This window comes from Scomber scombrus, chromosome 7 (assembly GCF_963691925.1).
Source record: "Scomber scombrus chromosome 7, fScoSco1.1, whole genome shotgun sequence".
Taxonomy (NCBI): Eukaryota; Metazoa; Chordata; class Actinopteri; order Scombriformes; family Scombridae; genus Scomber; species Scomber scombrus.
Window position 1 is genome coordinate 32657815 of NC_084976.1, and position 12536 is coordinate 32670350.

At 40.3% G+C, this 12536-nt stretch overlaps 1 protein-coding gene across 1 annotated transcript in view; it reads left to right on the top strand.

Annotated features, from left to right (window-relative positions):
- The first annotated feature begins 4733 nt into the window (after window positions 1-4733).
- Window positions 4734-12536, top strand: part of LOC133983075 (NLR family CARD domain-containing protein 3-like) — a 50186-nt gene continuing 42383 nt past the window's right edge. The window contains exons 1-6 of the mRNA XM_062422027.1: window positions 4734-4836; window positions 5188-5298; window positions 6062-6172; window positions 6299-6377; window positions 6568-6796; window positions 7047-7642. Coding sequence (XP_062278011.1) covers window positions 4748-4836; window positions 5188-5298; window positions 6062-6172; window positions 6299-6377; window positions 6568-6796; window positions 7047-7642 — 1215 coding nt within the window. The 5' untranslated portion in view covers window positions 4734-4747. The remainder of the gene's footprint in view (window positions 4837-5187; window positions 5299-6061; window positions 6173-6298; window positions 6378-6567; window positions 6797-7046; window positions 7643-12536) is intronic.

Here is a 12536-nt window from a genome sequence, read left to right on the forward strand (position 1 = left end):
AACTACGACACAGTTTATAGTTTAAATCTGAGTAAATAAACTTCCTGTTTACCTGTTTATTGATCGTTATGAAGATGTTCTGATTGGTAGAAACACCTGTTCTGTTGTTTTAGTCTCAGTCTGACTTCCTGTTTTAATGCAGAGCTGCTTTCTGTCTGATAATATGACATCATGTCTGCATGTTTTATATGACCTGTGTTGTCATGGTGACGCTGTGACTCTGCTCGTCATGTGTGATGAAATAAAACCTAACAGAGCTGAACTGTGTGGTGAAAATAACTGATCAGAAAAAACTAAAGTTTCTTATTAAAACTGTTAAATATAAAAAGCAGAGACGTTACGATCAGACGTCGTTCTGATCAGAAAATAATTAACAGCAAATTAAAACTCTGACATCAGCTGATTCATCTTCAGGGTGATTTTATTATAAAACATGTTCGAGTTTACACGGAGCAACTTACGAGCTAACAGGCTAAGAGCTAACAGGCTAAGAGCTAACAGGCTACGAGCTAACAGGCTACGAGCTAGCAGGCTGCTCATGGAGGAATGTTGGGTCTCTGTAAATCAAATGAAAGACTTCAGTCTAGATCTGCTCTATGTGAGAAGTACCTTGAGATGACCTTTGTGATTTGGTGCTATATAAACATTGATTGATTGATTTATTCTCTAAAAGGTTTCTATCAGTAACTTGCTCAAAAAGATTGAATAAAGATAATAATTATAATGCTTGGTTTACTGCTGGTTGGAAAAAATCCTTTACAACAAAAACAAACTATATAAAAAATATATTTTATGCCCTTAAATCTAGCAGATTGTATAAGAATAAATATAATCATCTTCTTCAAGAAGCCAAAAAAAGCTTTTTTTAGTGATACATTCAAGAATATTGCACGTAATATCAAAGCTACATGGAAAAATATTAATCAACTAATACAAAAGAAAAAAGTATCCACAAAATGTCCTTTTTTTGATGGTAAAACATTCATCACAAATCTTGTTGATATTATTTGTAAACTCAGTGAGTCTTTAGTGTCCGTCTCTTAAAGGATCGGTGATACCGATGAAAGTCCAACCAATTACACGGTCGCCAATGAAGTTGGAATAAAATATTTTTTACCTCTTTCCATGAAATGATTGTGACAGTGTGATTTATTCTTGATAGATAAAGTGAATATATTCTCAAAATTGTATTGATCAATCTCATTATACCTGGTCAAAGGTGATTACGGAATGTGTCTGAAAACTAAATTATTCCAACTTTATGAGCGACCGTGTATATAAGAGGTAGTTTCCCATCTATCAACCTCCAAACATTAAGGAGATAAATTATATATAAATGTTTTTATTGTTGGAGCCAATTACAAGACTTTCTGTTTTTGGTGGAGTTCAACTGAAGAAGATCCTGAGACATCCAGTTTATCACATCTACTCAGCAGTCCTGTACAGAACTCAACATACTAAGGTCAGAGGGCTTGAAGGAGACATACAGCTGTGTGTCTTCAACAAGGAAACACCATATCTACCAATCATGGATATCATGTATATCTTAATGGACTTGACCCAACAGTGCAGTACCCATCCATTACCCCAGTGTGTCTAATTAAATGCTGTGATGGATCATGTCAAAAGCTGCACTCAGATCAGTTAGTACCACAATCACTGATAGAAACCAGACTACAAGGTTTAATGCTGTCATCTTTCACAGCAGTAAGACGTTGATCAGCTGCAATTTTGTTCAAGTATTTTGGAGATGAAAAGAAATTTAAGTGATTAATTCTTTACATGAATTATGTTTTATTTACTGATAAAGTATCTTTCAACATGATGAAACCACAGTATGACTGCAGCAACATTTTAATGTGATACATAATCAATAAATCAGCCTGTTAGTGAACTGATGTGTGTCTGCAGCTGCTGGACAACAACAACAAGTTATGTGAACATGTAAAAGACTGATCTCTGGACAGTTCAGATGTTCATGTGTGAACTCTGACAGACTTTTCATTTTAAGGGACAACATGTAAAAGGTGAAGATTTAATGGACAGAGTAACCATCATCATGACGGTGAGCTTCCTGTGTTTAAATCTATCAGCAGCTAATGATTGTAATGATCTAATGTCTGATGTCTTCAGTCACACTGTAGATAGACCAATGAGGACAGTGTGTTAATCTGCAGCATTAATGAGGAACGCATGTTTATGAGGACACGTGTTATCATGGTGAACATTAATAATTATCGTCCATGGTTTGATTCTGGTAAGAGACCTTTGCTGCAGGTCATTCCCCTCTCTGTCTCTCTCTCTCTCTCTCTCTCTCTCTCTCTCTCTATCCTCTCTCTCTCTCTCTCTCTCTCTCTCTATCTCTCTCTCTCTCTATCTCTCTCTCTCTCTCTCTCTCTCTCTCTCTCTCTCTCTCTCTCTCTCTCTATCTCTCTCTCTCTCTCTCTCTCTCTATCTCTCTCTCTCTCCCTGTTTCCTGTCGGCCTCTATACCAGCTACTGTGTGTCATCCTCCCGGGTCAAATCTGTTTTGACTGTTCCTTCCCTTTCCTCCCTTCTTCCCTCCATCCTTCTCTCTTTCTTTCCTTCCTTCTTTCCTTCCTCCTTCCCCCTTTCTTCCTTCTTTCTGTCCTTCCTTCCTTCCTCCCTCCTTCCTTCTTTCCTTCCCTCCTTCCTTCCTTATTTCCTTTCCTTCCTCCCTCACTCCTTTTCTCTTTCTTTCCTCCACCTACCTTCCTCCCTTCCTTCTTTCCTCTGTCCTTCTTTCCTTCCTTCCTCCCTTCCTCTTTTCATTTCTCCCTCCCTCCGTCCTTCCTTCCTTCCTTTCCTTCCTTCCTCCCTTCCGTCTCTCCTTTCCTTTCCTCCCTCCTCTCCTTCCTTTCCTTCCTTCCTCCCTTCCTTCCTTCCTTCCTTCCTCCTTTCCTTCCTTCCTTCCTCTTTTCATTTCTCCCTCCCTCCGTCCTTCCTTTCCTTCCTCCCTTCCTTTCCTCCCTCCTTTCCTTCCTTTCCTTCCTTCTTCCTTTCCCTCCTTCCTTCCTTCCTCCTTTCCTTCCTTCTTCCTCCCTTCTTTCCTTGACTCGAGGACAACAGGAAGGTTAAACATAATGATAAAAATAAAACTTTTTGTGTTGTTGGAATATAAAGACACATAATAAAACTATGATCAGACTTTATGATTCAGCTGATAAAGATTTATAGTCTGCTAATGTTTGACTTCAGTTGTTCCAAAGTTCAGAGCTGCTGTTCTGTGATCACATTTCCTTAAAGAAGACTTCAGATTAAAGATGAACACAGAGAGATGAGACCTTAAAAACCTCCTGCTGTGAGTTACATGTTTCTTCTTCTTCTGCTTGTTTAAATGTTGACGGCACTATCGCTGGCTGGTTGAAGCTGCTGATATATTTCACCTTCACTCATCAGCTTCATTCAGATGATTTTCAGCATCTAAAGGAAACGTAGCCGACAGTTTCATCATGTTTGTGTCAGCAGGTGTTAAAATGATCTGGTAACAGTAGAGATGGTAGTTATACTGATAAATATATATAATGATTAAATGAGTTATATGAGTATGAACATGTAATATGCAGAATGTACTCCATATAATATAAAGATTAGACTATATATTAGTTTAGTTATAGTGAGTTTAACAAGTGATGAAGTAGTTTTAGTTTAGTTTCAGTAGTTGTAGTGTTTCAGGAGGAAAGCCTTGATGAGGATGAACTAACGCTGACACTGAGGTTTGCTGTGTTTCTGACTGTGAGCTTTACGTTAACTGTCTCCTGCTTCTCTGTCAGAGCTTCCAAGCTGGACTTTCACATTAGTGGGATTTTTCCCTTTTTAGCTTTTATCCCACAAATGTTCCCATCACTCTTCATCATCATTATCATCACTCTTCATCACCACACCTTTACTTTTATCTACTGCGGGTCAGAGTCTAAATGTTTTCATATTGGCCTGTGTGTTGTTTTCTGCCTGCTCCGCTCTGCTGCCCCCTACTGGCAGCAGCTGTTATCTCTAGAAGTCAAACTGAACAAGACACTAACAATCCAAGCTGATTTTATCTGCAGTTCAGTTTAGTTTTAGTTAGTTTTCCTTTGTTCATTGTAGGTTTTTTTTTGTTTCATTTAATTAAAAAAAATCATTTTTATTTTTATTTCATTTGACTGAATTATTTTTTCACTGCTAGTTTTAGTTTTAGTGAACTATAATAACCCTGGTGGGTTGGTCCATAAAACGGTGCAGATAGCAGGTGAAGATACTGCTGTAACACTGCAGTCAGTAATTGTGTGTTTGATTCATTTAATTGGTCGTATCAAAGGTCACCTCATTCAGTCATCTTGAACCTGACAAACATTATGACAGTTATTATAATAACTAATCCACAGTTACAACAGAAAGAGTTTGTTTCACAGGTGGGACGGTTAGTGATGAACAGGTAATAAAAGCCATATAATAATATACTATGAAATGTGTTAAAAGAAGGTGACAGAAATACTGTTGAAAACATCTTTTCATTCATATATTCAGTTATTTAATCAGGCAAATGAAAAGTCAGTGGAACATTCAGAAACTAAGTTATTAAACATTAAAGCTCAGTGAAAGTCTTTAAATAGTTTGTTACTTTGGCTCCATCTGGTGGTGGAATGAATAATGACAGGATGTTAGACAGCAGTGCAGACCTGTGTGATGTGCAGCTGGTTGTAATGAATGAGCATGTTGTTGTGTTTGTGTGAAGCTGTTTCTCTGCTATGGATCAGTGTGAGGACAGAGAGGAGGGAGTCCCTCCCTCTAAAAGCTCTCTGTGTGGGGAACATGACAGCCAGACCAAAGCTCAGAGGTGAGATGAGGATCTCTAACTGTCCATCACTGTTCTCCACTCACATCACTCCACCATCATTATTCACACTCACTGTCACATCTGACACTCAACTACTGAATAATAAGTCACAATAACTCAGAATGAACTACTAACTTTGTGAGTTAACAAAGAGCTCAACCACTGATTAGTCAACTAATCAACTAAGATGAGACAGCATCTTTCATCAGATGACATTTTGATGAACAGGAGAACGTTTCTCATCCACTGTCTTCTTACTGATTTTCATTCTGCTTCTAAAACTTCAGCTGCTGACAGTCTGCTCAAAATTCATCTTTTTAAACTCTTTGGTTTGTTGTTTGTTTGTATCAGGATGCAGCAGCAGAGAGCAGACTCTCCTGAACCCAGCTGTGTGTCCATGAAGAGTGACTGGTCTATGGGTCATCCTATGACGTTTAAAGATGGACAACCAGCTGATGGAAGGTAAGAATCTAATAATGGTTGGTTGGCTGTTTGGGCTGAATAAACCTCCTGTGTTATGTGGGGCAGAGCAGGTGAACCAGGCACAAACACCACAGACAGGTTAAATAAAAACAGCTTTAATGCTCAGAAACCAACAGACAGGCTTACAGACCATAAAGGGAAAGCAGTTCAAATTAGGTTGAAACCAGCAGGAACAGGTAACAAGAGGAACAGGAACGGACAGGAAAAACATCACAATCTAGTGTCTAGAATGAAGGAAAATAAGTGAGAGCAGTATATGTAGTGAGGAGCTGATGAGGGAATTACACAGTAGCAGCAGGTGAGCAGGTGGGTTTGAAACTGAAGGCAGGGACAGAAACAGACAGGACAACACAAACAGAGCTTAAGCAGGAATCCTGACAGTCGCTCCTCAAGGGACAGCTCCCAAATGTCCCTCCAGGCTGGTCAGGAGGGAGAAAACAAAGAGGAGAAAGAAGGCAGGACAGATGGGCAGGACCACTCTGGAGGCTTAAAGAGCTGCTCAGGGCAGAAACTTTGGGGACCAAGGTGTCAACAAAACCACGTAGAGAGGAGACCAAGAGACAGGAGGACCTCAGCAGGGTGGCTGATGTTTTGGGAGCTGGCTGGGTGTCTGTGGAGGCAGCAGAGACTCAGTGAAGCTGGACAGCAGAGACTCAGTGAAGCTGGGCAGCAGAGACTCAGTGAAGCTGGGCAGCAGTTCTCTGGTGTTAACTACATGCTTTCACTTCTTTATTCATATCAGGATGCAGCAGCAGAGAGCAGACTCTCCTGAACCCAGCTGTGTGTCCATGAAGAGTGACAGGTCTATGGGTCGTGGTATTACGTTTAAATATGGACAACCTGCTGATGGAAGGTAAGAATTTAACATCCAGTAATCAGAGCAGCATTTACATGAGTTCATTTTGTCATCATGAAAGAACATCTTTAATAAGCTGATTTGAGTCATTAAATGTCCTTAAACGTGATGTTTTCTCCACAGAGTTCAGCAGCAGAGCTCAGAGGTTCCCAGTGATCAGTCTACACAGCAGCATCAAACACAGCTGGACTCCATATTTATGGTGTGTACATGTACAAACACACTTTTTACTATAACTCCATCAACCACAGATGAAATACTAAAGTAGCATTCAGGTCCTAACAGTGTCCATGCTGCTCTGTTTAGACCAGCAGGCCTTCAGACTGACACATGAATCACATGTTGTGTTCTACCAGTTTAAATGAAATGTTCACTTTATCTTTCTGTTCCAGCTGCTGGAGGAGAACATCGTCACTTTTGTGAAGAACGAGCTGAAGAGAGTCCAGAGGGGTCTGAGCCCAGATGACCCAGAATGCTTAAAGAGTCAGAGTGAGGATGAGGAGGTGTTGGACGGTGAGGAGGAAGAGCAGAGGAGGAGCAGCAGAGAGGCATTTCTGAAGATCACACTGCACTTCCTGAGGAGAATGAAGCAGGAGGATCTGGCTGACTGTCTGCAGAGCAGTAAGAGGATTTGAACAGATTTAACATGATGGAGAGGAAATGGAAGCAACATGGGAGAGGTTTATATTTCAAACTCTGCTGTTAATATGCTGCACACATCTGCATCAGATCAGAGGCTGTTTGTCCTCCACTGATGAGCTGAATAAAACTGATGGAGGAGGAAAAACAACACAGACACACTTATATGTTCAGATTTCTAGACTTTATGTAGGATCCACTCACTGATTTCATTTGTTGTTTGTTCATTCAGGAACTCGTGCTGCAAAGTGTCGACGTAAACTCAAGTCTAACCTGGAGAAGAAGTTCCAGTGTGTGTTTGAGGGGATCGCTAAAGCAGGAAACCCAACCCTTCTGAATCAGATCTACACACCGCTCTACATCACAGAGGGAGGGACTGCAGAGGTTAATGATGAACATGAGATCAGACAGATTGAAACAGCATCCAGGAAACCAGACAGACCAGAAACAACAATCAGAGAAGAAGACATCTTTAAAGCCTCACCTGGAAGAGATGAACCAATCAGAACAGTGATGACAAAGGGAGTGGCTGGCATTGGGAAAACAGTCTTAACACAGAAGTTCACTCTGGACTGGGCTGAAGACAAAGCCAACCAGGACATACACTTCACATTTCCATTCACTTTCAGAGAGCTGAATGTGCTGAAAGAGAAAAAGTACAGCTTGGTGGAACTTGTTCATCACTTCTTTACTGAAACCAAAGAAGCAGGAATCTGCAGGTTTGAAGAGTTCCAGGTTGTGTTCATCTTTGACGGTCTGGATGAGTGTCGACTTCCTCTGGACTTCCACAACACTGAGATCCTGACTGATGTTACAGAGTCCACCTCAGTGGATGTACTGCTGACAAACCTCATCAGGGGGAAACTGCTTCCCTCTGCTCGCCTCTGGATAACCACACGACCTGCAGCAGCCAATCAGATCCCTCCTGAGTGTGTCGGCATGGTGACAGAAGTCAGAGGGTTCACTGACCCACAGAAGGAGGAGTACTTCAGCAAGAGATTCAGAGATGAGGAGCAGGCCAGCACCATCATCTCCCACATCAAGACATCACGAAGCCTCCACATCATGTGCCACATCCCAGTCTTCTGCTGGATCACTGCTACAGTTCTGGAGGATGTGATGAAAAGCAGAGAGAGAGGAGAGCTACCCAAGACCCTGACTGAGATGTACATCCACTTCTTGGTGCTCCAGTCCAAACTGAAGAACATCAAGTATGATGGACGAGCTGAGACAGATCCACACTGGAGTCCAGAGAGCAGGAAGATGATTGAGTCTCTGGGAAAACTGGCTTTTGAGCAGCTGCAGAAAGGCAACCTGATCTTCTATGAATCAGACCTGACAGAGTGTGGCATCGATATCAGAGCAGCCTCAGTGTACTCAGGAGTGTTCACACAGGTCTTTAAAGAGGAGAGAGCGCTGTACCAGGACAAGGTGTTCTGCTTCGTCCACCTGAGCCTTCAGGAGTTTCTGGCTGCTCTTCATGTCCATCTGACATTCATCAAGTCTGGAGTCAATCTGCTGGAAGAAGAACAAACAACATCCTGGTCTGAAGTGTTCAGAGATAAATCAACAAGTTTCTACCAGAGTGCTGTGGACGAGGCCTTAAAGAGTCCAAATGGACACCTGGACTTGTTCCTCCGCTTCCTCCTGGGTCTTTCACTGCAGACCAATCAGACTCTCCTGCGAGGTCTGCTGACACAGACAGGAAGTAGCTCAAAGACGAATCAGAAAACCGCCAACTACATCAAGAAGAAGATCAGTGAGAGTCTTTCTGCAGAGAGAAGCATCAATCTGTTCCACTGTCTGAATGAACTGAATGATCGTTCTCTGGTGGAGGACATCCAACAGTACCTGAGATCAGGAAGTCTCTCCACAGATAAACTGTCTCCTGCTCAGTGGTCAGCTCTGGGCTTCATCTTACTGTCATCAGGAAAAGATCTGGACGTGTTTGACCTGAAGAAATACTCTGCTTCAGAGGAGGCTCTTCTGAGGCTGCTGCCAGTGGTCAAAGCCTCCAACAAAGCTCTGTAAGTGCACACAGAACTATCCAGATTAATGTAGTTTCATCTTTGCTCAATGAAGAAAAGTAATGTTTGCTATTCTTTTGTTCTGCTGATTCATCTTCAGGTTGAGTGACTGTAATCTCTCAGAGAGAAGCTGTGCAGGTCTGTCCTCAGTTATCAGCTCCAAGTCCTCTAGTCTGAGAGATCTGGACCTGAGTCACAACAACCTGCAGGATTCAGGAGTGAAGCAGCTTTCTGCTGGACTGGAGAGTCCACACTGTGGACTGGAAACTCTCAGGTCAGTTTTTTTTTTTTTTTTTGAAATTCTCTTTTTATTCAGAAAGGCAGGCATCCATCACATACATCACTTCACACATACATTTACTCAGATTGTCAAGGATACAATGATGTTGTACCTTCTGCCCTTCTGGATCTTTCTCCCACGGACCCAAACCAGGTGGAAGCAATAACACAAAAACAACAAAACCGGGGAGCGCACCCCTACATGTAATCTATACTCCATTCACAAAAAAATAAAAAATAAAAAAATAAATAAAAAATAAATAGAAGAGGGTAGGTTCACACAAAGCACAAGTATAATCAGATAAAATCAGATCTGATTGGTTTTACATACTCAGTCCATTTGGTCCAGATCCTATAAAAAATGTCTTTCTCAACCTTGAGGGAAAAAGAAATCTTCTCCATAACATAAATCTCATAAACAATTTCAATCCATTCGTCGATGGTGGGAGGTTCCACTCTTAACCATTTCCTAGTGACACATTTCTTACTTGCTGCCAACAATATGGTCAGCAGTTTTTTGTCTTTTATGTCCCATGTTTCAAACATTATATTGCCCAAAAACATAGTTTCACATTTTAATGGAATGTTCACATTAAATATATTTTTAATATGTTTGTGGATCTCTTCCCAGTAAGATTGTATTACTTGACAGTCCCAAAAGATATGGAAGTGGTTGGCTCCATTAGACCCACAGAGTCTCCAACAAGCATCCCCGCTACCCTGATGACGCTTCTGGATTGGTGTGATAAAAAATCTTGTTATACTTTTCCAACAGAACTCCCGCCAGGTGTTTGACCCGGTTGAGATCCATTGTAGTTGACATATTTTCTCCCAACTCTCCTGTGTAATAATTATCCTTATTTCCTTTTCCCATTTCCTCTTTATGTATTCTGTATTCTCTTGTTTGGCTAGTTGTATGGCGTTATATAATTTGGAGATAATTTTGTTGCAAGATCTGGACTTCGTTAATGATAAGAATACCTCCATGAACCCTGATTCGTCTTTTCTTAACGCCTCTTTAATATTTTTGTTATAATAATCTCTCACTTGCAGGTACCTAAAAAACTCGTCTCTCCCTAGACCATGATCCTTCTGTAGGGCCTCAAAACTCTGAAATGTCCCCTTGTGGACAAACGAATAATAGGTAGTTAAGCCTTTTGTGATCCATGTCTTAAATCTGCCGTCGGTTTTATTTGGCGTAAAGTCCGAGTCATAGGCACACCACCTCATAATCTTAGATGTGTCTTTTAATCTGCAAATTTTGACTATTTCCTGCCAGGACTTCAGGAGGCTACTTGTTATAGAGTCGTCTGGGATCTCCTGTTCTTCTTGTAATTTATTGTCACTTAATAAAGCTGTTATTGGAATTCCCTTTATCATCGTTCCTTCAATTTCCTTCCATGCTGCATCATACATAGGCGAGCACAGGCAAACTAAAGGCCTCAACTGAGCTGCATGGTAGTAATCCTGTAAACAGGGAAGGCCCATTCCCCCTTTTTCTTTTCTTAATTGCAATGTTTTAAATTTGATTCTGGCCCTTTTCCCTTGCCACAGATACCTCGCTATTACTCTGTCCCTCTCTAAGAACTGTTTAGATGGTATTTTAATTGGTAAACATTGAAAAAGGTACAACATCCGTGGAAGAATATTCATCCTGATTGACTCTATCCGGGAGCTTAAACTTAAAAAGGGAATAACGTTCCATCTTTGTATATCGGTTTTTATCTTTGAATTTAGTGGGCCATAATTTAAGTTATACAGTCTTGTGAAGTCCCTAGGTAATGAGACACCCAAATATTTAATGGACTCAGCATCCCATGTCCAATTGTACATGGTCCTAATTGAAGGTGGAGGGTCATAATTAAATGTTAATGCTTGGGTTTTATTAATATTAATTTTATAACCAGAAACTAAACCAAATTCCTCTAACAATTTCATCAGTTTTGGTAGTGTCTGAGTAGGTTGTGTTATACTTATCAATAAATCGTCGGCGAATAGGGCCAGTTTTTGTTCCCCAGATGTCATTGTTACCCCCTTTATATCATTCCTCTGCCTAATTAGTTGACTCATGGGTTCTATAAACAAGGCGAAGAGGAGCGGCGACGCACAACACCCTTGCCTCGTCCCTCTTTCTAAAGTGAATGAATTGGTTAAGTTTCCATTGATTTTGATTCTAGCTGTTGGTTTGTTATATAGTGCTGCAAACGTGTCAATTATAGTTGTATGGAAGCCAAATTTTGAAAGTACTTTATATAAGAATGCCCACCTCACTGAGTCAAATGCTTTCTCAGCGTCCAAACTTAATATCAGTGTTTCCAGTTTTTGATGTGTGACTTGTCTCATAACGTGCAGTGTTTTCCTGATGTTATCTTGGGTCTGTCTTTGTCTGACAAAGCCAGTCTGGTCCTTGTGTATTAATAATGGTAATAACAACTCTATTCGTTTGGATAATATGGAGGTGAATAATTTATAGTCATTATTTAAAAGACTTACAGGACGGTAATTTCCACACTCCAATTTATCTTTCCCCTCCTTAGGTATGATCGAAATCATTGCCTCCCTCCATGAGGGGGGGATATTTTTGTTCTCCAAAACCCAGTTAAATGTCTTTAATAATGTTGGAATTAGTTGATCTTGCATTGTTTTGTACCATTCTGTGGAAAAACCATCTGTCCCTGGAGACGTCCCCCCTTTCATTTTCCTAATTGCTGTTTGAATTTCTTCCTTTGTTATTTTGGATATTAATTTCCCATTTTGTTCATCAGTGACCTTTGGAAGATTTACCTGGGCCAGAAAGGCATCAATCTGGTTGTCGTTGCTCATCTGTGGTTGTGTATATAATATTCTATAGTACTTTTGGAAGCATTGTTGTATTTTCTCCGGGCTTGTTTCTATTACTTTCGTTTCAGAGTTTCTTATTTTATATATAGTTCTATCCGCTTGTTGTTTTCTTAACCTATACGATAGAAGTTTCAGTGATTTCCCACCTGTCTCATAGTATTGTTGCTTTGTAAAAAGAAGCTTTTTCTGAATTTCCTGGGTATTTATTTCATCCATTTCTTTTTTTAATTCTTTAATCTTACATTTGTCGTCATCTTTGTGAGACTTTGCATGTTCTTTCTGTAGTCTCTTCAAGTCCTCTTCTAATTTTTTGAGTTTTTGCTCCCTAATTTTCTTCTCATATGAGGAGATGGCTATTATTTTGCCCCTCAATACTGCTTTTAATGCGTCCCAGAGAATAGGTGGGTTCACTTCTTCATTATCGTTGTTTTCCAAATACAATATAATTTCGCTTTTCAATTTATCTTTAATAACTGGGTTATTCAGAATGCTTGAGTTCAGTCTCCAGAGAGTGGATTTCTTATTATTATTCAGATGGATTGACATATAGATGGGACCGTGATCTGAAATAGTAC